The 27391-nt window shown below is 45.1% G+C and overlaps 1 protein-coding gene across 1 annotated transcript in view; it reads right to left on the bottom strand.

Moving 5' to 3' along the window:
• Positions 1 to 3383: 3383 nt before the first annotated feature.
• Positions 3384 to 27391, bottom strand: part of LOC147440325 (uncharacterized) — a 61713-nt gene continuing 37705 nt past the window's right edge. The window contains exons 2-7 of the mRNA XM_086530109.1: positions 4874 to 5208; positions 4457 to 4784; positions 4223 to 4371; positions 4044 to 4137; positions 3874 to 3945; positions 3384 to 3797 (exon numbers count right to left, since the gene is read on the bottom strand). Of these exons, the coding sequence (XP_086386235.1) occupies positions 3756 to 3797; positions 3874 to 3945; positions 4044 to 4137; positions 4223 to 4371; positions 4457 to 4784; positions 4874 to 5208 (1020 nt within the window). The 3' untranslated portion in view covers positions 3384 to 3755. The remainder of the gene's footprint in view (positions 3798 to 3873; positions 3946 to 4043; positions 4138 to 4222; positions 4372 to 4456; positions 4785 to 4873; positions 5209 to 27391) is intronic.

Here is a 27391-nt window from a genome sequence, read left to right as displayed (position 1 = left end):
GTTCAAGGCATGAGAAACTATCAACAATTCTATCAAGCTCATGAGAAAGTGCTAAAGAAAGTATAAAGAGCACTCAAAGAGAAGTTCTTCCAGGTCTTTTCACCTTGGAACCCTCAATGGCAGGGCGAGAGTCTTTTAACATTTTATGCTTATCATACCTTGAAGAACTCTCAAATGCAAGTGAGGCTGATGTAAATGGCAATAGATGCGGTGGCAAAGCATGCACGGTGACAAAGGCTACAAGGGGAGTACAAACCCGAAGAGTTTTAAGTTTATATGCACGGTGACCTAGCATAGAAACCCAAGCTGTGGAAGTATGTCAAGGCATCCTTTGAAAAGAAATTGCAATAGAAATTTAGTCACGCAAGATGTAGAAATAATTAGCCAAAGGACACTAACGTGCCAAGGACCTCATTCTTTGTCCGCTCTACATGCAACATGGTGTGTGTGTGTGTGTGTGTGTGTGTGTGTGTGTGTGTTGGGGGGGGGGGGGGGGGGGGGGGGGGGGGGAGGGGGGGAACACGAGTTCAAAAATTACATTAACCAAAAGGAGTAAAAATAGAATTTTGAAAAAGGGTTGCAAGAAATAAAGGGGAAGACGTTATTCGATTCAACAAGGATTTTAAAATTACCTCAAGCGTTCGTGCTATCATTGATTTTTGGAAGGTGGACCCCAAAAAGTAGGTTTTGCCGTTGCTATTGTAACCATGCATAACGGCAATTGATTGTAGTCTTTTTCTGAAATATTATCTCATAGTGGTCTTACAAATATAATGGATTGTTGTTATCTGCAACATGCTATGACGTAGACTTTGCAAAGCCTGTGGCATTAGCCTAGAGATCTCTCATGATCCATCTTGACCTCAGAAGTGTCAAGCTCTTGAAAGATTTTGCGCATTAACTTGCAATTTCTTGATTATTACTACAATTTCCTTTGGCATGACCATGTTTCCAATTTTTGAGATTTCCTAGCATAGCTTTTTCAAATAATCAAAGCACTATGGAACCCGCAATGGTATAAAAGTCAAATTTCAAGCATTTAGCTTGAGGCCCATGTGTAACTAAATATTGTGTTAGTAGATTCCTCATGTTAGGCCCATGTGTAAAAAATACACACGCGCACACACACATATTCCATGCTCAAGTTTCTTCCCACAAAGACTGAATGTTGGTTTTCACATTATGAAGTGTAACCGACACAATTATACAGTACATGTAAATATTGAAGATTGTAAGGATCTACTTTGGTGTAGGGAAAGGACATTTACTGTCCTTTCCCTGTTTTCATGGGCGACCCCATCTGGCGACCGGCGGGAGGCGGGGCTCCCGCCGGTCGCCAGATGGGGTCGCCCATGAAAACAGGGAAAGGACAGTAAATGTCCTTTCCCGGCCGTCAAAGGCCAGGCGAGGGGAAGATTACGGGGTGGAGCAGATTCCGCGAGCTGACGTGTAGCAAATCCCGTGGAAGGGGGGTTCTGTGCGCTGATATGTCGCATTCTCCTTCAAGGACAGATTCTGTGTGCTGAGGTGGTGCTTTGCTAATGGTGTGCAGGCGGCAACAGTAGCAGCAAACTTTCGTGTCAGGTCTCCATTCACAAGTCGACTGACACGTCAGAAATCGGACGCTCCGGCTGCATGATTACAATTTTTAAAGCGTGCTGATTGTATGGCTGGGATCTGCAGCCCCACGAGCCTAGACTTCGACGGTGTAGGGAATGGTCGCCTACTGACCATTCCCGTTAATCATGGGCGACAGGCGGAGGCCGGGAACCCTGATTACGGGAATGGTCAGTAGGCGACCATTCCCGGCCGTCAATGGTCGAGAGGAGGGGGGCCAATCATCATAAGGAGACGTGTGCCTGCCAGTCACGTAGTTGCTCTAATTACGACGCCAATGATTGGCTGCCCTATTACAGTTACACATGCTGAGTTGTCAACACCTCATCGTTTTCTGAGCGCTGACCTGCGTTACCCCATTGGACGCTCAAGGTCTTGATTCCGTTCTCTGACGTGCTGTGCATCTGACAGCTGCAGCAGAAATTCCGGGCCAGAATGTGCTGCAGATGAGCGGTTCAGAGTGGCTGCCCCACGACCCTCGACCTTGACGGTTTGTCCAAGAAACACAAAGCATCTTAATTGCACACCCCAGAGTAGTAAATTTTGAAAAAACTAAGAAAACAGGGTGCCTGGCATAATAACGACATGTGAGAAAGTTTGTAAGACATTCCTATTAAAGGCATTACTAGATGAAGACAACGCAAAGCAGCACATTGCCTTTCCTTAAACACCCCCCCCCCCCCCCCCCCCCCCCCCCCCCACGTCAAGGTCCAGGCTCAAGGGGCAGAAGCTCTTAGCCACTCATCTAGTGTCCAATACTGGCCAAATCTTCTGCAGAGAGCCGTAAGATTTTGTGCCACATTAGCAACAATTTGCATGGCAATCACTGCCAATGATTGTAGAACACATCAGCGCCTGTCAAGACTGCAACGGACTGTGTATTGTACTATACGCAGCTGATTGAGTTTCAAGGAACACAGCAGCACAGCTTGGCCCCTTTCCATTGGACCTTCCTCCACACCATCGGCTGAGATGATTTGGGCACATACTCACAAATCCACTGACATACAAAAGATTACCCCACATTAGGGATTCAAGACGGTGGGCATAAATCCCTGTCAGAAGGCTAACCCATACCCCCCTGAAAGACGCTTCAATACCCATTCAAGAGTTTGAAAGTGCATTTCGAAGGCATACCTGCATGAAACATCACCCATCAGGGATTGGAAACCCATGAGACCAAGATTGATCATCTCCCAATCTGCTTCATCAACCAGTGATGTAAGATCGACTCATGGAGATAGATAGACAGACACCTCTCAAGAGACTCCCTTCTATGGTCCGATCCCCGAAATCCATGCACAACAGCCAGATCTCCGACAAGCAATACAACTTTCCGCAAATTTGTGGAAGCCTTTTATGTGTCCACATTAGACTCCACTTTTACTTGTCCTCGTTAGATTCCCAATCTCTTGCTCGTTTCAGTCGCATCGTCATGGCAAGTAGTAATATTCCACGCCTTACCATCAGTCGCAATAAGCTCTCTAAAAAAAATCATGATGCCTATTGGTTAATCAACATAGTTGTATATGGATTGAAAAATATCTCATTAGTAGACCACGTAATCAACAAATACGGGGGTTCTGCCTAAAATCTTCAGCAATGGTCAAACTCACACCTAACACTCCAGGGAACTCAACCAATACATAAAAGCTCATAAAAGCAAACAGATCCTCCAAAACACGACCTTTCATTAAACCGAAAAAATAGACGTCGACAGGGAAAAAGAGGAAATACTACCAGGTTCACACTCAGTGAAGCAAGGATAAAACTCACAAGCCTACATTCGGGCGTCAAACTGCTTTAGTGCTAAAAGGCTGTTCGATGTAGCATCGAGAACAGAAATTACAATAAGCTTGGAACTTGCATTTTAGCAGCGAATCACGAGTTCCAAAACCTAAATATGATTCTGCAAAAATGGCTAACAAAATTTTTCTTACAGTAGCATGCCACTCTGATCACAGTCGCACAACCTGTATATTGGCAAAGGCTGCTCAGATTAATGCCTGGAAATGCGATTACAACAGAAACTTGTGACGGTACAGTGCAACAACTCTCCACACATCCAAAATTCGATATATAGAAGGCCTGAATTTGGAAAAATGGCCGGCCAATTCTTCCTAGCCATCTCACTCTGGTCACAGTTGCACAGACTCCAAGACTCCAACGAGCTCTTCAAACTGACAACAAAAGACGGTTTAAGTGCAATACAAGAGAATTTTCAACAAAGAACAAGCTGAGTATCTGAACGCCGACCTTTAAAATGTGTTTAATGAAGTAATCACCGAATCTCTTTGTGACTTTGCTGTCAACGATCTGCACAACATCCTGTAAAGCATGTAAAAACAACGAGCAATCAACACTCTGGTTTCTTGATGATGAAAGCAGCTGACGTATTCACATATTTGCATACCCCAATACAGTACCTTGTCGATATAGAATTCCACATCAGCATTAGAAATTATTCTTCCATCGTAGTCAAGTACATGGGTCTTATGCTTGTATGTAAGAAGAGCCATCCTGAATCCGAAAGAAAACAGTCAACATACGGGATGCTGAAATCAAAAGCGAACTGAGTTTTCAAGTTATCAAAGTTCTCATGAACCTCAATGTTGGCTCATCAACATCCATGAACGAGGCTAATTTTGAAATTGGAATCGCACTGTAAAGCTTTAGATAGCTCCTGATACTAGACAATAGTTGCTGCTGGCGCACTTCAGAAAGAAACAGCTTCAATTGCAGCCTGTACGCATCCTGCCATTATGACAGACGAACAAAGCTTACACAACAAATTCGGTACAAAAACCAACAAAACAAAAGAAAAACTGTTCAAACTGACCTGATTATAGTTGACGAGTTCATCATAGTTAGGTGGTGAAGGAGTGATGAATTTGGGACAGGCAAAAGAAAATAGCTCATCGAAAACAGCCTCATCATTCCTCTGCATTCTCAGCATCTTCTCACCTTGCTTTTCTCTCAGCTGGCTGTTCACGTTTTCTTCCACGAGTTTACCTTGTGGACACAAAGACAGGCAGATTGCCAACAATGCGTATAGCTGCTCGTTTTTTTTCAAAATCTGCTGGAACTGAGATGATGCTTGGTGATCCTGTTTTGTCTTGTGTATGATAAGCAGGATTTGATTGCAAGCCTTTATAGCCTCAACATACCTGCAGTTTTAAAACCCTGCCCTTTCAATACAATTCTTGGATACAAATATGTTGAATTGCAATCAAGGGTTAAAGCTCCCTAAATTCACCTTCGCAGCATAAGGTTGGCAAAAACATAATAATAGACCGTGGTGATTTGGCATCCCACGACATTGCTGTAGACTCCGTGCTGGTGGATGTCAATAGGCACCAAACACTTGAGGCCACTGTAGTAGTCTCCTAGGAGGCAATGCACTCGCAACAGGCCAACAATGCTGAAGTAACCAAGCACCTTCAGCACATTACTGCCACCACCCTGAAAATCATATCCATTTTGAGCTGTGAAGTTGGTACTTCCGTCCTTGTCATCCTCTAGAATTTGAATAATGTTTGACTTCTCAATAAGTGCTTGAAGGTAGTTGAGCACCCCAACAACATTCCAAACCTGTTTATCAAAAACCAACCTCGTTAAAAGAAAACTCATCCAAAATAGATAATAAAGGAAAAAGTTTGCATAATCATATATTCCTCATGAAGTGCGTAAACTTCAATCAAGAACCGTCCTAGGACTTGCCAAAGCCAAATTGAAAACTTAACACAAATAATCCCACACAGCCCCATTGTGGAAAACTTTGGCAGGAGACCAACAAGGTTGACTAGTCAAAAAGACATATTCAAGTACAAACAGGCTAGTAAAAAATCTCTGTAGAAAATAATTCAACCCACACTGGGCCCCAAAGACTAGCGCCCCTTCCCGTATTTCTTTATTATTTCTCTTCGCAAAGTACAACTCCGCGTCCACAAGCTCTCTGAAGAGTGGCCCCTTGTGCACTTATAAACGTACAAGGGACGTCCAAAAGGAGAGCCCCAAAAGCACTAAACCCCAAAAGCTTATTGAAACCGGCCTGTTCAATCCAAAAAGGGCGGTAGACTTTACTTTAAACCTTGATTTAGCTTTCACCCATTATTAGTCGTCTATTTTACCTGTACTTTCAAGACACAACAAAGGGGAGAGGGATACAGGTTGCTAGATTGCACCTGTATGAGTAGACGGACACCAGATTGGCCCCTAACTTAGGCGCCCCTTTCGGTATTTCTTTATTGTTCAAAAGAGGGAATAAACGCTGTGGTTCCTACAAGCTGCCCCGCACAAACTCGGCTGAATTTCCACTGTTCCAGCCCGATTTCGGCAACATAACTGTACTAGAACCCTTCACGGTCAGTATTCCCACGCATTGACTGACTTTCCCGACGCATACGGGCACTTTGCAAAACCTGGCGAGAATCTGCAGCACGCTGAATTCTCTGTTTTCAGCCCTGAAAATGCGCCAGATCGCCTGTACAGCGGTCCCCTTGCGTCCCCGAACCTCCTGGGGGTATTAGGGTCCGTATAGGGCCAAAACCCTAAACCTGCAAAAATACACAGCAGGCTGTAATTCGCTGTTTCAGGCTCCGTTTCGCGTGCCGGTCGCATCCCTAGCAAGTCCTCGAGCTCCCGCACCTGTAGGGCTACTTGCCCTTTGAATCGGACGAGATTTCTGGCGTGAAACCTCTCCGAATTCACCTGTACCTGCGGGGGGATTAGCTGCTAGCTAATCCAGTACCTGTGCAAGAGGCTCTTGCCTCGGCAATCGCGCATGAACCCACACAACTGTACATTGGTCAAATGAAGAGCCCACTAGAGGGGCATAACATACTGCCAAAGGGGAGAGAGAGGGCAGTGCGTAGCGTGCAGGGCATCACTCCTGGCACCGCACTGTGCATAAGAGGGAAAGCAAGCACTCCATAGCTCTTAACCTGTGACAAAATCAGCAAATGAGCCCTTCTTCCCTTCAAATTCAGCGCCAACTCCTTCTTGCATTGGAAACTGCACCAGAATGTGCCACTTGGCACATTTACAAGCATTTTCCCGTTTCGGGGTTGCCGCCTAAAAATATCCCAACCGGTTGCCCAGTTGACTTCACGGCAGAGTAAGAAAATGTTCCCTTTGTCATTCCGGAGGTAATGACGCCAACACATTTTCAGGTCCCAAAATAGCAGTTCCCTAAATTTTAGGAGATGCTGCCATTATATCTTTCTAGGTCATCCGACCCTCTTTGTACACTGCGGCCACATCCAAAACTGAAATGTAGCCTCTGTAGCAAAGGATTCCACTTTGGCTAGTCAATGACCCCACTTGGCTAACCATAGTCCTTGTCCAACCTTAGTGCTCTCTTGCCCTCAGGCCTGGACTCCCTCTGGACAGTTCCACACTAGCTATGCAATGCAGGGCAGTTAGATTTCCCGAGGGGTGTTTCCAAAAAGTGAAAGTAAATAGATACTAAGAAAGAAATCAACAAAAAGGATAAATAGTAGTCACACGCTGGTGACATACCCCCCTCTTGAAATCTCAAACGTCCTCGTTTGCATCTATGTCGTACAAGCTCCTAGTCAACATTGATGTATTCAACACCTGTCGACACATGTACGACACAAACATGCTCATTGTCAACCTTGGTGTATTCAACAGGTATTTGATTTGAGCTCACTTTAAATACCATGTACATCATTTGTTTCAAAAGCCATTGTCACACTGACAATCCATGTAGCTTTGAAACTCAAGGGGTCAAGGTAGGTTGCAAATCGAAGGCTTCCAGGTAAAGTGATAACACAGTTGGTGACTCTGCAAGTTCACCTTCTTCCATCCACTTAGCATCCATTGGTGGATAGTTTCTGAACTTTACCAAGTAACGCCTAGCAACCTTGCCTTTCACTTTCCTTTCTTTGTGTGCCAAAATCTGTTCAGGGACCAAGATCTCGTCAAGTTCCTCGACTTCCGGCTGACCTTCAGCTGGCATATCTTCTGGCACATCACCCACATAGGGTCTGAGAAGACTCACATGAAACGCATTGTGAATCTTCCAACTGTCAGGCAATTTCAGCCTATATGCAACATCACTGATTATGTCGCACACTTGAAAAGGTCCATAGTAACGCATGCTGAGCTTTGGAAACAGTCTTTCCTTGCCCTTCATCTTCTTTAACCTTGCCTTTTCAAAGCGTAAAAGCACCCAATCACCAAGTGAATATACTACTTCACGACGGTGACGATCAGCTGTTTTCTTTTGCTTTGCCTGAGTCCTTTCTAAGGCCACTTTGACCTTCTTGTACATTTCATCCATGTCCTGAACATACTTATCTGCTTCAAATATCTTGTCCTTTGTATGCAGTATGGGAGGAACTTTCTTGCCACCTTCAACTATCTCAAAAGGTGCCTTGCCAGTTGATGAATGCACTGTATTATTGTATGCATACTCCACCAATGGCAAATACTGCTCCCACTTTCCTTTATGCTCTGACACATAGCACTTCAGCAGATCTAGGACAGTAGAATTTGCCTCTTCTGACTGCCCATCTGTTTGAGGATGAAATGACGAAGAGAATTTGAGCGTGGTACCCATATTCTCAAACAAGCCTCTCCAGAACAAACTAGTCATGCGTGGATCACGGTCGCTAATAATCGACTGTGGCATGCCATGATACTTGAAAATATTGCTCATAAACAAGCGTGCCATCTGATCTGGCTTTATCTTCTTCCTGACAGGAATAAAATGAGCCTGTTTGCTGAATCTGCAAATAATGGTCCAAATACCATCATTTCCTGTCTGCGTTCTCGGAAGATCAAAGATAAAATCCATAGCAATACTTTCCCATGGTTTATCTGGAATAGGTAGTGGTTGCAATAACCCTGGTGCCTTTTGCCTGTCAAACTTGCCCTTTTGGCATATTAGGCATTCTCGCACAAAGGCATCCACATCCCTTCTCAATGTAGGCCAATAGAAGAATGTCTCTACCGCTTTAACTGTAGCATCGATACCACGATGCCCTGCATACGGTGGGACATGACTCTCTTCCATAACTTTGCGTCGCAATGGCTTTGTGACACACAATCTGCCATGCATCATCATGAACCCATCTTTGAGAAGATAGTGTTCATGACGTTGTCCATCCATTAGCTGCTCGAAGACCCTTGCAAAATCTTCATCATTTGCATACTGTTCTCTCATATCATCAAGTTCATGATGATAAGGAATCGACACAGCTGAAATTTGTGGCTTCCTTGACAAGGCATCAGCCACAACGTTCTTCTTGCCTTCCACATGCACAATCTGAAAATGGAACATGGACAAGATATTTGCCCATCGCATATGCTTCTCAGATAACTTTGTCTGTGTCAAGAAGTATCGCAAGGTCTGATGGTCCGTTTGGACAACAAAGTCTGCACCTAGCAGGTAGTGTTTCCAACTTAAGAGCGCATGAATCACAGCCAGTAATTCTTTCTCATAGACCTGCATGGTCATCTCTGGCCCTTGCAAAATTCTGCTCTCATAGGCTACTACCCTGCCATCTTGCATTAGCACTGCACCAATGCTACTACCGCAGGCATCACACTGGACCACAAATGACTTCCTAAGATCTGGCAACACAATGACTGGATCTGAAGTCATCTTCTCCTTTAAGAGATTAAAAGCTGAAATCTCTTTCTGTGTCCATCTGAAGGTGACTGCCTTCTTTTGAAGAGCATGTAAAGGTGAAGCAATCTCAGCGAAATTTCGGATAAACCTTCTGTAATAGGAGCATAGTCCCAAAAAGCTTCGGACATCATGCACCGTCTTCAAATTTGGCCATGACTTGATCGCTTCCACTTTTACAGGATCCATTCTGACACCATCCTTTGAGACAATGTGTCCCAGAAAGTGAATCTCTTCCAGAAAAAACTCACTTTTCTTTGCATTGATGAGCAACCTATGACTGCGTAGCTCTTTGAACACAATGGCCAAGTGATGCCTATGCTCCTCTTCATTCTTTGAGTGGACTATCATGTCATCAAAGAATGTACCAACAAACTGCTGGTGTGGACGGAAAATTCTGTCCATCATCCTATTGAACGTAGCAGGAGCATTTGTGAGACCAAAGGGCATCACTAAAAATTCGTAAAGGCCAAACGTTGTTCTAAAAGCAGTCTTGTGCACATCCTCTGATCTAATGCGGATCTGATGATACCCACTCTTTAGATCTATCCTGCTAAACATAGCTGCTCCTTCTAATTTGTCCATAATATCATCAATTCTAGGTATAGGGAACCTATTCTTGATGGTATTCTTGTTCAGTGCACGGTAGTCGATGCACATACGCCATGAGCCATCCTTTTTTTGCACCAACAACACTGGAGAACAAAATGGAGATGAACTGGGCTGAATCAGCCCCTTTTCTAACAACTCCTGTACTTGGCCCATTATCTCTTTCTGCTGAGCCGCACTAACCCTGTACGGAGGCTTATTTGGTGGGCTACAGCCTGGCACCAAATCTATCGCATGGTCCTCGGGTCTCTCTGGCGGTAATTGAGACGGTAATGAATCGGAAAAACAGTCACTATACTGTTGTAAAAACATTGACCTTTCTTTATCTAGCACAGATAAATTTGATTCATCACAATCTGACACTTCACGTGCAAAAACCAAGTACGCAGAAAGATGCTTTTTCATTACAGAAGTAATAGCAGAAGCTGATACAGTAGGAATAGACTCCCCTTTAAGCTTTACATCCAGAATGTGAGTCTTTCCCCTGCTCTGTACAATGATCTTTTTGTTGTAGGCATCCATGATTCCCTGTACACGAAACAACCAAGGAATACCTAACAACACATCACATCCGTCCAGTGGCATGATGTAAAATTCTTCAGCATCTACATAGGACTGGATATGTAGACGCAACTTTCCAATGATGGGTGTCACAGCCTCTGTATGGCCAGGACATGCCAAACCTGCCTCTGCTGTATACCCCATCTCTTCAGGTCTCATTCCCAACTTTGAAGCCAATTCTGGGGAAATGAAGTTGGCTTTGGCACCTGGATCAAAGAAGATAAGCACTGTTTGATCCCTGACCTTTCCCCATGCTCTGCAAAGCTCACTTGCATCTGAATTTGGCTTGTCGCCCACCATATCTGGCACTAGACCAGCCATGGGCTTCTTTCCCTTCTTGTCCTCCTTGTCTTCAGAATCAGCTTGCCTTTTCTTTGTAGGACAGTTGTAAGCAATGTGGCCAGGCTGCTCACATATAAAGCATTTGTTCTCTGTCCTCAGGACCTTCTTTTGCTCTTCTGACTTGCGAGGAAAACGTCTTTTCCATTTCTTTGCTGGTCCTTTTTCTGATTCAGCCGTAGCTTTGTCTTTCCCTGCATTGGCTGACTCCTGAGTCCCTTTAGGAGCCTCATTGGGAACGTGCTTCTTGGCTGAATTTTTCTTGCCTGATCGAGCCTTGACGCCAGTGTTAAATTCACAATCTTCTCCCTTGAGCAAACCATTGCCAGTGTTTGCTACCTCGATGAGCTGCGTCAAAGTAGTGACTTTTGTCTTCGTACAGTACTTTCTCAATCCTTTAGGTAGGCCACAACAGTATTTTTCAATCTGTTCTGTCAATGGCACAAACCTATAGGACGTTACTGGAAGTAGAGCTTTCCAAAACTTCCGATTGTAATCATCCAGATTTCTGCAAGTGGCAGCATTAAGTTGGTGCCATTCTGTCATGACATCGGCTTCGAAATCATCAGATAACCATGCTGCTGCAAAAATCTGCTTGAAGTAAATCCATGTGGACGGAGCTTGCCCTTGAAGCAATAAAGTTGTCCACCATTGTCCCGCATTCCCTGTCAAGAAAGTGGCTGCCTTGCGGACCTTTGAAGCCTCTGTAAAGTTTCCCCCTGCATAGGCCTTGTCAAACTGCTGGAGGAATGAAAGAGCCTTCTTCCTGTCATCAAACCCTGTAAAGGTCGTGAATGACACACCTTTGCCACCTTCTTTGTACGGAGTTGGCCTCTCCAGCGGCGTTAAATTGTCATATGGAAGTGACTGAAACATGGGAACACTATTAGGGTTCATCTGTGTTCCTTGGCCGCTATTAACTTGACCTGGAAATGCCATATTTGGCTGCTGATTTGTAATTCCAGCCATACCAAAATTTGCCTGTGGCATCTCGAACTGCCCTGAGTGCTTTGAAACCCTGGTTGCATACCCATGACATTGTACATGGGGTTAGGCATCATCGTTTGAGCACCGCCAAACACTGTTCCTGGCGTGTAAAACTGATTTCCAGGTGCATGACCAGCCATGCTCTGGAATACCGATCCACCTCCAAAATAGCCAGGGTGTACTGAAGGTGGTGGGAAGACCTGTTGCATAGCCTGTAAGTTGCTTCCCTGCCCATTAGAACCAGCTATAGGCTGTTGAAAGGTGGCGGGCTGAACTGGTACAGCTTGAAAGACTGGCATCTCAGCCACCTGTTCTTGCACCTTAGGCATACGTTGTGGAGACTGCATGTTCTCCGTCAAGTGTACAGGTGTTTCCATTGACTGTGCGGTATGAATCACCTGTGTTCGAGTCTTAACAGGCTTTTGAATATGATCCAGTGACCCAACTTGCTGAGACGGAACAGGAGGTTGCAGAAAGGCTAAAAACCTCGGATTCTGCATTACTTGTGTGAACATAGCCACAGCAGTAGCCAACTGGGTCCTGAATATATCATCATCTGTCTGTGGTGGTCTTGAGGACTCACCCACTTCATGTGTCTGTTGACCCTGTGAAGAGGAAACCTCTTCAGTCACATCATCTGGTCTGTCAGCCATAATTGCAATTCACTGTGTCTGGTCTATGATCCCCTGTGTCTTCAAGCCCAAAACTGACCAAGGCTCACTTCTATGGGAAAAAGTGATTTAATCCAGTCGATGGAACCATGAAACCGGCCTGTTCAATCCAAAAAGGGCGGTAGACTTTACTTTAAACCTTGATTTAGCTTTCACCCATTATTAGTCGTCTATTTTACCTGTACTTTCAAGACACAACAAAGGGGAGAGGGATACAGGTTGCTAGATTGCACCTGTATGAGTAGACGGACACCAGATTGGCCCCTAACTTAGGCGCCCCTTTCGGTATTTCTTTATTGTTCAAAAGAGGGAATAAACGTTGTGGTTCCTACAAGCTGCCCCGCACAAACTCGGCTGAATTTCCACTGTTCCAGCCCGATTTCGGCAACATAACTGTACTAGAACCCTTCACGGTCAGTATTCCCACGCATTGACTGACTTTCCCGACGCATACGGGCACTTTGCAAAACCTGGCGAGAATCTGCAGCACGCTGAATTCTCTGTTTTCAGCCCTGAAAATGCGCCAGATCGCCTGTACAGCGGTCCCCTTGCGTCCCCGAACCTCCTGGGGGTATTAGGGTCCGTTTAGGGCCAAAACCCTAAACCTGCAAAAATACACAGCAGGCTGTAATTCGCTGTTTCGGGCTCCGTTTCGCGTGCCGGTCGCATCCCTAGCAAGTCCTCGAGCTCCCGCACTTGTAGGGCTACTTGCCCTTTGAATCGGACGAGATTTCTGGCGTGAAACCTCTCCGAATTCACCTGTACCTGCGGGGGGATTAGCTGCTAGCTAATCCAATACCTGTGCAAGAGGCTCTTGCCTCGGCAATCGCGCATGAACCCACACAACTGTACATTGGTCAAATGAAGAGCCCACTAGAGGGGCATAACATACTGCCAAAGGGGAGAGAGAGGGCAGTGCGTAGCGTGCAGGGCATCACTCCTGGCACCGCACTGTGCATAAGAGGGAAAGCAAGCACTCCATAGCTCTTAACCTGTGACAAAATCAGCGAATGAGCCCTTCTTCCCTTCAAATTCAGCGCCAACTCCTTCTTGCATTGGAAACTACACCAGAATGTGCCACTTGGCACATTTACAAGCATTTTCCCGTTTCGGGGTTGCCGCCTAAAAATATCCCAACCGGTTGCCCAGTTGACTTCACGGCAGAGTAAGAAAATGTTCCCTTTGTCATTCCGGAGGTAATGACGCCAACACATTTTCAGGTCCCAAAATAGCAGTTCCCTAAATTTTAGGAGATCCTGCCATTATATCTTTCTAGGTCATCCGACCCTCTTTGTACACTGCGGCCACATCCAAAACTGAAATGTAGCCTCTGTAGCAAAGGATTCCACTTTGGCTAGTCAATGACCCCACTTGGCTAACCATAGTCCTTGTCCAACCTTAGTGCTCTCTTGCCCTCAGGCCTGAACTCCCTCTGGACAGTTCCACACTAGCTATGCAATGCAGGGCAGATAGATTTCCCGAGGGGTGTTTCCAAAAAGTGAAAGTAAATAGATAATAAGAAAGAAATCAACAAAAAGGATAGATAGTAGTCACACGCTGGTGACACTTATCCTCTCAAAAACTGGTGTGACAGCTGCCCAAAACAGCCAACACAAATCGCGGAAATCTGTACAGTCCATCCAGTGGCACAGCCAGCGCAAAACACAGAACTTTTATACAATCCTGCCACGTAGCATCCGTACATACTTGCCACATCATCAGCCAGTGCATTTTACGGACTTCCCTCTCAAAGATCAAGCTCTTTACTTTTAGGGTTCTAGGCACCTTTGACAGTGCTCCATAAGTTGGGTGGGGCTAGGATAGTAAAAACCCCTCATTCTTCTCAATTTAGGCCCCTTGGCCATTCTTTCAAAGTTCAAAACTTCCTCTGTTCTACGGGTTCAGTTTCTCTTGTCCTCTCCAACATTTCCTTCCCCTTGGGCACGTCACGTCATCACTTTGTGACATTCCCCTCTCTTGAAAGAATTGTAATCACCCTCGATTAAGCATACAGAATAGTCATAGGACACAAACTTTTTTCAGTAGACATTGACTCTTATGTATCCATGCACCAAGACATCACTCCCCGATCAATCACATTTCTGTCGAGGCTCTCAGCAATCACATCTTGATGGCGCTGATCTTTTCTCGGATGTCTTGATCTACTAAATCTTGTTACTAATGGCGCTGATCTTTTCTCAAATGTCTTGATCTACTTAATCTTGTTACTATCAGATTCATATCCTTTCTTTTCACATTTCAATCTAGCAAACCATGCCCATGATCATCTCCACAAGACAGTACATCCACACATAGCATGCAAATCACAAATAAGACACTTAATTCTTCACTAAGTATCGTGTTACAATCAGTCAATCTAGCCATCTCATTCCATCCAAAAATCTTGATGCACCTAAATCACTCTAAAGCCATCTTATCCTCTCGGAACTCTTGATGCACTTACAACAGTATCAAGTCATCTCATCCAAATAGACATCTTGATGCACTAGAATCTCATTCAAATTTCATTTAGATCTCATTCAAAGTTCATTCACTTAGCCATCACATACAAATCTCACTATCTCTAACGGATGTCTAGATGCATTAAGTTCATTCAAAAGACCAAATCCTAGAGACGTTTCATCTTTCTCTACATGTCTCTAACAATACATACATGAAAGAGCACATGTTTTCTCAATTCAATTAACAAAAATTTCCAATTCAATGCACATCTGTTCATAAAGTCATTCCGCAAAATAATCTCAACCCGTCAGTATCCCTAAAATCTCAAAGAGAAATTAGTGACTTTATTCAATCTAGGCAATCTGTGACAAAGGAGTGAAGTGGCTCCCCTCGTGCAATCCGCACCGCACCAGATTCAACCTGCTAATTTATCAGCAACTTTTGGCATAGACACTGCTAATGACCCAAAAGCTTCAAGGTACAACTCTCTCTAAACAGAATTTGTGATGTTATCCTCTTTCACCATCCACTTCGTATCGAGGGCCAAAAGTACCCTTGACCAAATTATTTGGTGGACCTAGCTTACATTCCTCTTTGTCTTGTGCCCTGTATTTCTCTTTGACTTGTTGAACTCTGACCTTTTGGTAGCTCAACTGGCCTCCCTTGTCCTTGGCACCTGAATCTCGATCTTTGGAATTCTCTGATCTACCACCTAATTCTCTTTTTGCTCTTTTCTTGTACCCTAGGACCTGTTTGATAGCCTCGTTGGCTTCCCCTGTCTACTCGCATTTCACTTTCAATCGTCAAAATTCTCTATTGAACCCTCAGCTAATTCCCTTGCTTCATCGAAACCCTAAGATGCTGTATCATCTCATTCCCTTTCTTACTTGGAATCCTCTTATGAACTTGCATTTGGTTCACTGAACCCTCAGCTAATTCCCTTGCTTCATCGAAACCCTAAGATGCTGTATCATCTCATTCCCTTTCTTACTTGGAATCCTCTTATGAACTTGCATTTGGTTCACTGAAACCCTTGGATGTATTATCATCTGATTCCCTTACTTTTGCGGAATCCTCTAATGAGCTTTCATCCGATTCTCCTGAATCACTCTCTTCACTGGAAGACTGTCACCAGCGTGTGACTACTATTTATCCTTTTTGTTGATTTCTTTCTTATTATCTATTTACTTTCACTTTTTGGAAACACCCCTCGGGAAATCTAACTGCCCTGCATTGCATAGCTAGTGTGGAACTGTCCAGAGGGAGTCCAGGCCTGAGGGCAAGAGAGCACTAAGGTTGGACAAGGACTATGGTTAGCCAAGTGGGGTCATTGACTAGCCAAAGTGGAATCCTTTGCTACAGAGGCTACATTTCAGTTTTGGATGTGGCCGCAGTGTACAAAGAGGGTCGGATGACCTAGAAAGATACAATGGCAGCATCTCCTAAAATTTAGGGAACTGCTATTTTGGGACCTGAAAATGTGTTGGCGTCATTACCTCCGGAATGACAAAGGGAACATTTTCTTACTCTGCCGTGAAGTCAACTGGGCAACCGGTTGGGATATTTTTAGGCGGCAACCCCGAAACGGGAAAATGCTTGTAAATGTGCCAAGTGGCACATTCTGGTGCAGTTTCCAATGCAAGAAGGAGTTGGCGCTGAATTTGAAGGGAAGAAGGGCTCATTTGCTGATTTTTGTCACAGGTTAAGAGCTATGGAGTGCTTGCTTTCCCTCTTATGCACAGTGCGGTGCCAGGAGTGATGCCCTGCACGCTACGCACTGCCCTCTCTCTCCCCTTTGGCAGTATGTTATGCCCCTCTAGTGGGCTCTTCATTTGACCAATGTACAGTTGTGTGGGTTCATGCGCGATTGCCGAGGCAAGAGCCTCTTGCACAGGTATTGGATTAGCTAGCAGCTAATCCCCCCGCAGGTACAGGTGAATTCGGAGAGGTTTCACGCCAGAAATCTCGTCCGATTCAAAGGGCAAGTAGCCCTACAAGTGCGGGAGCTCGAGGACTTGCTAGGGATGCGACCGGCACGCGAAACGGAGCCCGAAACAGCGAATTACAGCCTGCTGTGTATTTTTGCAGGTTTAGGGTTTTGGCCCTAAACGGACCCTAATACCCCCAGGAGGTTCGGGGACGCAAGGGGACCGCTGTACAGGCGATCTGGCGCATTTTCAGGGCTGAAAACAGAGAATTCAGCGTGCTGCAGATTCTCGCCAGGTTTTGCAAAGTGCCCGTATGCGTCGGGAAAGTCAGTCAATGCGTGGGAATACTGACCGTGAAGGGTTCTAGTACAGTTATGTTGCCGAAATCGGGCTGGAACAGTGGAAATTCAGCCGAGTTTGTGCGGGGCAGCTTGTAGGAACCACAACGTTTATTCCCTCTTTTGAACAATAAAGAAATACCGAAAGGGGCGCCTAAGTTAGGGGCCAATCTGGTGTCCGTCTACTCATACAGGTGCAATCTAGCAACCTGTATCCCTCTCCCCTTTGTTGTGTCTTGAAAGTACAGGTAAAATAGACGACTAATAATGGGTGAAAGCTAAATCAAGGTTTAAAGTAAAGTCTACCGCCCTTTTTGGATTGAACAGGCCGGTTTCATGGTTCCATCGACTGGATTAAATCACTTTTTCCCATAGAAGTGAGCCTTGGTCAGTTTTGGGCTTGAAGACACAGGGGATCATAGACCAGACACAGTGAATTGCAATTATGGCTGACAGACCAGATGATGTGACTGAAGAGGTTTCCTCTTCACAGGGTCAACAGACACATGAAGTGGGTGAGTCCTCAAGACCACCACAGACAGATGATGATATATTCAGGACCCAGTTGGCTACTGCTGTGGCTATGTTCACACAAGTAATGCAGAATCCGAGGTTTTTAGCCTTTCTGCAACCTCCTGTTCCGTCTCAGCAAGTTGGGTCACTGGATCATATTCAAAAGCCTGTTAAGACTCGAACACAGGTGATTCATACCGCACAGTCAATGGAAACACCTGTACACTTGACGGAGAACATGCAGTCTCCACAACGTATGCCTAAGGTGCAAGAACAGGTGGCTGAGATGCCAGTCTTTCAAGCTGTACCAGTTCAGCCCGCCACCTTTCAACAGCCTATAGCTGGTTCTAATGGGCAGGGAAGCAACTTACAGGCTATGCAACAGGTCTTCCCACCACCTTCAGTACACCCTGGCTATTTTGGAGGTGGATCGGTATTCCAGAGCATGGCTGGTCATGCACCTGGAAATCAGTTTTACACGCCAGGAACAGTGTTTGGCGGTGCTCAAACGATGATGCCTAACCCATGTACAATGTCATGGGTATGCAACCAGGGTTTCAAAGCACTCAGGGCAGTTCGAGATGCCACAGGCAAATTTTGGTATGGCTGGAATTACAAATCAGCAGCCAAATATGGCATTTCCAGGTCAAGTTAATAGCGGCCAAGGAACACAGATGAACCCTAATAGTGTTCCCATGTTTCAGTCACTTCCATATGACAATTTAACGCCGCTGGAGAGGCCAACTCCGTACAAAGAAGGTGGCAAAGGTGTGTCATTCACGACCTTTACAGGGTTTGATGACAGGAAGAAGGCTCTTTCATTCCTCCAGCAGTTTGACAAGGCCTATGCAGGGGGAAACTTTACAGAGGCTTCAAAGGTCCGCAAGGCAGCCACTTTCTTGACAGGGAATGCGGGACAATGGTGGACAACTTTATTGCTTCAAGGGCAAGCTCCGTCCACATGGATTTACTTCAAGCAGATTTTTGCAGCAGCATGGTTATCTGATGATTTCGAAGCCGATGTCATGACAGAATGGCACCAGCTTAATGCTGCCACTTGCAGAAATCTGGATGATTACAATCGGAAGTTTTGGAAAGCTCTACTTCCAGTAACGTCCTATAGGTTTGTGCCATTGACAGAACAGATTGAAAAATACTGTTGTGGCCTACCTAAAGGATTGAGAAAGTACTGTACGAAGACAAAAGTCACTACTTTGACGCAGCTCATCGAGGTAGCAAACACTGGCAATGGTTTGCTCAAGGGAGAAGATTGTGAATTTAACACTGGCGTCAAGGCTCGATCAGGCAAGAAAAATTCAGCCAAGAAGCACGTTCCCAATGAGGCTCCTAAAGGGACTCAGGAGTCAGCCAATGCAGGGAAAGACAAAGCTACGGCTGAATCAGAAAAAGGACCAGCAAAGAAATGGAAAAGACGTTTTCCTCGCAAGTCAGAAGAGCAAAAGAAGGTCCTGAGGACAGAGAACAAATGCTTTATATGTGAGCAGCCTGGCCACATTGCTTACAACTGTCCTACAAAGAAAAGGCAAGCTGATTCTGAAGACAAGGAGGACAAGAAGGGAAAGAAGCCCATGGCTGGTCTAGTGCCAGATATGGTGGGCGACAAGCCAAATTCAGATGCAAGTGAGCTTTGCAGAGCATGGGGAAAGGTCAGGGATCAAACAGTGCTTATCTTCTTTGATCCAGGTGCCAAAGCCAACTTCATTTCCCCAGAATTGGCTTCAAAGTTGGGAATCAGACCTGAAGAGATGGGGTATACAGCAGAGGCAGGTTTGGCATGTCCTGGCCATACAGAGGCTGTGACACCCATCATTGGAAAGTTGCGTCTACATATCCAGTCCTGTGTAGATGCTGAAGAATTTTACATCATGCCACTGGACGGATGTGATGTGTTGTTAGGTATTCCTTGGTTGTTTCGTGTACAGGGAATCATGGATGCCTACAACAAAAAGATCACTGTACAGAGCAGGGGAAAGACTCACATTCTGGATGTAAAGCTTAAAGGGGAGTCTATTCCTACTGTATCAGCTTCTGCTATTACTTCTGTAATGAAAAAGCATCTTTCTGCGTACTTGGTTTTTGCACATGAAGTGTCAGATTGTGATGAATCAAATTTATCTGTGCTAGATAAAGAAAGGTCAATGTTTTTACAACAGTATAGTGACTGTTTTTCCGATTCATTACCGTCTCAATTACCGCCAGAGAGACCCGAGGACCATGCGATAGATTTGGTGTCAGGCTGTAGCCCACCAAATAAGCCTCCGTACAGGGTTAGTGCGGCTCAGCAGAAAGAGATAATGGGCCAAGTACAGGAGTTGTTAGAAAAGGGGCTGATTCAGCCCAGTTCATCTCCATTTTGTTCTCCAGTGTTGTTGGTGCAAAAAAAGGATGGCCCATGGCGTATGTGCATCGACTACCGTGCACTGAACAAGAATACCATCAAGAATAGGTTCCCTATACCTAGAATTGATGATATTATGGACAAATTAGAAGGAGCAGCTATGTTTAGCAGGATAGATCTAAAGAATGGGTATCATCAGATCCGCATTAGATCAGAGGATGTGCACAAGACTGCTTTTAGAACGACGTTTGGCCTTTACGAATTTTTAGTGATGCCCTTTGGTCTCACAAATGCTCCTGCTACGTTTAATAGGATGATGGACAGAATTTTCCGTCCACACCAGCAGTTTGTTGGTACATTCTTTGATGACATGATAGTCTACTCAAAGAATGAAGAGGAGCATAGGCATCACTTGGCCATTGTGTTCAAAGAGCTACGCAGTCATAGGTTGCTCATCAATGCAAAGAAAAGTGAGTTTTTTCTGGAAGAGATTCACTTTCTGGGACGCATTGTCTCAAAGGATGGTGTCAGAATGGATCCTGCAAAAGTCGAAGCGATCAAGCCATGGCCAAATTTGAAGACGGTGCATGATGTCCGAAGCTTTTTGGGACTATGCTCCTATTACAGAAGGTTTATCCGAAATTTTGCTGAGATTGCTTCACCTTTACATGCTCTTCAAAAGAAGGCAGTCACCTTCAGATGGACACAGAAAGAGATTTCAGCTTTTAATCTCTTAAAGGAGAAGATGACTTCAGATCCAGTCATTGTGTTGCCAGATCTTAGGAAGTCATTTGTGGTCCAGTGTGATGCCTGCGGTAGTAGCATTGGTGCAGTGCTAATGCAAGATGGCAGGGTAGTAGCCTATGAGAGCAGAATTTTGCAAGGGCCAGAGATGACCATGCAGGTCTATGAGAAAGAATTACTGGCTGTGATTCATGCGCTCTTAAGTTGGAAACACTACCTGCTAGGTGCAGACTTTGTTGTCCAAACGGACCATCAGACCTTGCGATACTTCTTGACACAGACAAAGTTATCTGAGAAGCATATGCGATGGGCAAATATCTTGTCCATGTTCCATTTTCAGATTGTGCATGTGGAAGGCAAGAAGAACGTTGTGGCTGATGCCTTGTCAAGGAAGCCACAAATTTCAGCTGTGTCGATTCCTTATCATCATGAACTTGATGATATGAGAGAACAGTATGCAAATGATGAAGATTTTGCAAGGGTCTTCGAGCAGCTAATGGATGGACAACGTCATGAACACTATCTTCTCAAAGATGGGTTCATGATGATGCATGGCAGATTGTGTGTCACAAAGCCATTGCGACGCAAAGTTATGGAAGAGAGTCATGTCCCACCGTATGCAGGGCATCGTGGTATCGATGCTACAGTTAAAGCGGTTGAGACATTCTTCTATTGGCCTACATTGAGAAGAGATGTGGATGCCTTTGTGCGAGAATGCCTAATATGCCAAAAGGTCAAGTTTGACAGGCAAAAGGCACCAGGGTTATTGCAACCACTACCTATTCCAGATAAACCATGGGAAAGTATTGCTATGGATTTTATCTTTGATCTTCCGAGAACGCAGACAGGAAATGATGGTATTTGGACCATTATTTGCAGATTGAGCAAACAGGCTCATTTTATTCCTGTCAGGAAGAAGATAAAGCCAGATCAGATGGCACGCTTGTTTATGAGCAATATTTTCAAGTATCATGGCATGCCACAGTCGATTGTTAGCGACCGTGATCCACGCATGACAAGTTTGTTCTGGAGAGGCTTGTTTGAGAATATGGGCACCACGCTCAAATTCTCTTCGTCATTTCATCCTCAAACAGATGGGCAGTCAGAAGAGGCAAATTCTACTGTCCTAGATCTGCTGAAGTGCTATGTGTCAGAGCATAAAGGAAAGTGGGAGCAGTATTTGCCATTGGTGGAGTATGCATACAATAATACAGTGCATTCATCAACTGGCAAGGCACCTTTTGAGATAGTTGAAGGTGGCAAGAAAGTTCCTCCCATACTACATACAAAGGACAAGATATTTGAAGCAGATAAGTATGTTCAGGACATGGATGAAATGTACAAGAAGGTCAAAGTGGCCTTAGAAAGGACTCAGGCAAAGCAAAAGAAAACAGCTGATCGTCACCGTCGTGAAGTAGTATATTCACTTGGTGATTGGGTGCTTTTACGCTTTGAAAAGGCAAGGTTAAAGAAGATGAAGGGCAAGGAAAGACTGTTTCCAAAGCTCAGCATGCGTTACTATGGACCTTTTCAAGTGTGCGACATAATCAGTGATGTTGCATATAGGCTGAAATTGCCTGACAGTTGGAAGATTCACAATGCGTTTCATGTGAGTCTTCTCAGACCCTATGTGGGTGATGTGCCAGAAGATATGCCAGCTGAAGATCAGCCGGAAGTCGAGGAACTTGACGAGATCTTGGTCCCTGAACAGATTTTGGCACACAAAGAAAGGAAAGTGAAAGGCAAGGTTGCTAGGCGTTACTTGGTAAAGTTCAGAAACTATCCACCAATGGATGCTAAGTGGATGGAAGAAGGTGAACTTGCAGAGTCACCAACTGTGTTATCACTTTACCTGGAAGCCTTCGATTTGCAACCTACCTTGACCCTTGAGTTTCAAAGCTACATGGATTGTCAGTGTGACAATGGCTTTTGAAACAAATGATGTACATGGTATTTAAAGTGAGCTCAAATCAAATACCTGTTACATGAATGTTAGAGCTGTACAGATTGTCAGTTTGGCAATTGCTCTTATGGAATGTCCAAAAGTTTGGTTAGTGCTATAGAAGTGAGTATTTCTTGTCAGTTTGTCAAGGATACAGTGATTGCTTCTATTGAACAGTACATGTGTAACTGCATTCTTAAACTATCGGTTTGGGTATGCTCGAAAGTGTTACAGGATCCAACGTGTACTATAAGACAGTGGCAAAATGTGCAGCTACCGTTTTGTCATTGGAAAGTTAGTGACTCAAAGCAATGGCAGAGTGCGAAGCTACCACTATGTCATTGGGACAGGGTTCACACGCAGGCAATGCATGAGTCAACAAGGTGTTGAATACACCAAGGTTGACAATGAGCATGTTTGTGTCGTACATGTGTCGACAGGTGTTGAATACATCAATGTTGACTAGGAGCTTGTACGACATAGATGCAAACGAGGACGTTTGAGATTTCAAGAGGGGGGTATGTCACCAGCGTGTGACTACTATTTATCCTTTTTGTTGATTTCTTTCTTATTATCTATTTACTTTCACTTTTTGGAAACACCCCTCGGGAAATCTAACTGCCCTGCATTGCATAGCTAGTGTGGAACTGTCCAGAGGGAGTCCAGGCCTGAGGGCAAGAGAGCACTAAGGTTGGACAAGGACTATGGTTAGCCAAGTGGGGTCATTGACTAGCCAAAGTGGAATCCTTTGCTACAGAGGCTACATTTCAGTTTTGGATGTGGCCGCAGTGTACAAAGAGGGTCGGATGACCTAGAAAGATACAATGGCAGCATCTCCTAAAATTTAGGGAACTGCTATTTTGGGACCTGAAAATGTGTTGGCGTCATTACCTCCGGAATGACAAAGGGAACATTTTCTTACTCTGCCGTGAAGTCAACTGGGCAACCGGTTGGGATATTTTTAGGCGGCAACCCGGAAACGGAAAAATGCTTGTAAATGTGCCAAGTGGCACATTCTGGTGCAGTTTCCAATGCAAGAAGGAGTTGGCGCTGAATTTGAAGGGAAGAAGGGCTCATTTGCTGATTTTTGTCACAGGTTAAGAGCTATGGAGTGCTTGCTTTCCCTCTTATACACAGTGCGGTGCCAGGAGTGATGCCCTGCACGCTACGCACTGCCCTCTCTCTCCCCTCTAGTGGGCTCTTCATTTGACCAATGTACAGTTGTGTGGGTTCATGCGCGATTGCCGAGGCAAGAGCCTCTTGCACAGGTACTGGATTAGCTAGCGGCTAATCCCCCCGCAGGTACAGGTGAATTCGGAGAGGTTTCACGCTAGAAATCTCGTCCGATTTAAAAGGGCAAGTAGCCCTACAGGTGCGGGAGCTCGAGGACTTGCTAGGGATGCGACCGGCACGCGAAACGGAGCCCGAAACAGCGAATTACAGCCTGCTGTGTATTTTTGCAGGTTTAGGGTTTTGGCCCTATACGGACCCTAATACCCCCAGGAGGTTCGGGGACGCAAGGGGACCGCTGTACAGGTGATCTGACGCATTTTCAGGGCTGAAAACAGAGAATTCAGCGTGCTGCAGATTCTCGTCAGGTTTTGCAAAGTGCCCGTATGCGTCGGGAAAGTTGGTCAATGCGTGGGAATACTGACCGTGAAGGGTTCTAGTACAGTTATGCTGCCGAAATCGGGCTGGAACAGTGGAAATTCAGCCGAGTTTGTGCAGGGCAGCTTGTAGGGAACCTCAGCGTTTATTCCCTCTTGTGAACAATAAAGAAATACCGAAAGGGGCGCCTAAGTTAGGGGCCAATCTGGTGTCCGTCTACTCATACAGGTGCAATCTAGCAACCTGTATCCCTCTCCCCTTTGTTGTGTCTTGAAAGTACAGGTAAAATAGACGACTAATAATGGGTGAAAGCTAAATCAAGGTTTAAAGTAAAGTCTACCGCCCTTTTTGGATTGAACAGGCCGGTTTCATGGTTCCATCCACGGGATTAAATCACTTTTTCCCATAGAAGTGAGCCTTGGTCAGTTTTGGACTTGAAGACACAGGGGATCATAGACCAAACACAGGGAATTGCAATTATGGCTGACAGACCAGATGATGTGACTGAAGAGGTTTCCTCTTCACAGGGCCAACAGACACATGAAGTGGGTGAGTCCTCAAGACCACCACAGACTGATGATGATATATTCAGAACCCAGTTGGCTACTGCTGTGGCTATGTTTACACAACTAATGAAGAATCCGAGGTTTTTAGCCTTTCTGCAACCTCCTGTTCCGTCTCAGCAAGTTGGGTCACTAGATCATATTCAAAAGCCTGTTAAGGCTCGAGCACAGGTGATTCATACCGCACAGTCAATGGAAACACCTATACACTTGACGGAGAACATGCAGTCTCCACAACGTATGCCTAAGGTGCAAGAACAGGTGGCTGAGATGCCAGTCTTTCAAGCTGTACCAGTTCAGCCCGCCACCTTTCAACAGCCTATAGCTGGTTCTAATGGGCAGGGAAGCAACTTACAGGCTATGCAACAGGTCTTCCCACCACCTTCAGTACACCCTGGCTATTTTGGAGGTGGATCGGTATTCCAGAGCATGGCTGGTCATGCACCTGGAAATCAGTTTTACACGCCAGGAACAGTGTTTGGCGGTGCTCAAACGATGATGCCTAACCCCATGTACAATGTCATGGGTATGCAACCAGGGTTTCAAAGCACTCAGGGCAGTTCGAGATGCCACAGGCAAATTTTGGTATGGCTGGAATTACAAATCAGCAGCCAAATATGGCATTTCCAGGTCAAGTTAATAGCGGCCAAGGAACACAGATGAACCCTAATAGTGTTCCCATGTTTCAGTCACTTCCATATGACAATTTAACGCCGCTGGAGAGGCCAACTCCGTACAAAGAAGGTGGCAAAGGTGTGTCATTCACGACCTTTACAGGGTTTGATGACAGGAAGAAGGCTCTTTCATTCCTCCAGCAGTTTGACAAGGCCTATGCAGGGGAAACTTTACAGAGGCTTCAAAGGTCCGCAAGGCAGCCACTTTCTTGACAGGGAATGCGGGACAATGGTGGACAACTTTATTGCTTCAAGGGCAAGCTCCGTCCACATGGATTTACTTCAAGCAGATTTTTGCAGCAGCATGGTTATCTGATGATTTCGAAGCCGATGTCATGACAGAATGGCACCAGCTTAATGCTGCCACTTGCAGAAATCTGGATGATTACAATCGGAAGTTTTGGAAAGCTCTACTTCCAGTAACGTCCTATAGGTTTGTGCCATTGACAGAACAGATTGAAAAATACTGTTGTGGCCTACCTAAAGGATTGAGAAAGTACTGTACGAAGACAAAAGTCACTACTTTGACGCAGCTCATCGAGGTAGCAAACACTGGCAATGGTTTGCTCAAGGGAGAAGATTGTGAATTTAACACTGGCGTCAAGGCTCGATCAGGCAAGAAAAATTCAGCCAAGAAGCACGTTCCCAATGAGGCTCCTAAAGGGACTCAGGAGTCAGCCAATGCAGGGAAAGACAAAGCTACGGCTGAATCAGAAAAAGGACCAGCAAAGAAATGGAAAAGACGTTTTCCTCGCAAGTCAGAAGAGCAAAAGAAGGTCCTGAGGACAGAGAACAAATGCTTTATATGTGAGCAGCCTGGCCACATTGCTTACAACTGTCCTACAAAGAAAAGGCAAGCTGATTCTGAAGACAAGGAGGACAAGAAGGGAAAGAAGCCCATGGCTGGTCTAGTGCCAGATATGGTGGGCGACAAGCCAAATTCAGATGCAAGTGAGCTTTGCAGAGCATGGGGAAAGGTCAGGGATCAAACAGTGCTTATCTTCTTTGATCCAGGTGCCAAAGCCAACTTCATTTCCCCAGAATTGGCTTCAAAGTTGGGAATCAGACCTGAAGAGATGGGGTATACAGCAGAGGCAGGTTTGGCATGTCCTGGCCATACAGAGGCTGTGACACCCATCATTGGAAAGTTGCGTCTACATATCCAGTCCTATGTAGATGCTGAAGAATTTTACATCATGCCACTGGACGGATGTGATGTGTTGTTAGGTATTCCTTGGTTGTTTCGTGTACAGGGAATCATGGATGCCTACAACAAAAAGATCACTGTACAGAGCAGGGGAAAGACTCACATTCTGGATGTAAAGCTTAAAGGGGAGTCTATTCCTACTGTATCAGCTTCTGCTATTACTTCTGTAATGAAAAAGCATCTTTCTGCGTACTTGGTTTTTGCACATGAAGTGTCAGATTGTGATGAATCAAATTTATCTGTGCTAGATAAAGAAAGGTCAATGTTTTTACAACAGTATAGTGACTGTTTTTCCGATTCATTACCGTCTCAATTACCGCCAGAGAGACCCGAGGACCATGCGATAGATTTGGTGTCAGGCTGTAGCCCACCAAATAAGCCTCCGTACAGGGTTAGTGCGGCTCAGCAGAAAGAGATAATGGGCCAAGTACAGGAGTTGTTAGAAAAGGGGCTGATTCAGCCCAGTTCATCTCCATTTTGTTCTCCAGTGTTGTTGGTGCAAAAAAAGGATGGCCCATGGCGTATGTGCATCGACTACCGTGCACTGAACAAGAATACCATCAAGAATAGGTTCCCTATACCTAGAATTGATGATATTATGGACAAATTAG

This window comes from Adiantum capillus-veneris, chromosome 15 (genome assembly GCF_014529385.1).
Source record: "Adiantum capillus-veneris isolate H3 chromosome 15, ASM1452938v2, whole genome shotgun sequence".
In the NCBI taxonomy this organism is placed as follows: domain Eukaryota; kingdom Viridiplantae; phylum Streptophyta; class Polypodiopsida; order Polypodiales; family Pteridaceae; genus Adiantum; species Adiantum capillus-veneris.
This window is presented reverse-complemented; position numbering and strand designations above follow the sequence as displayed.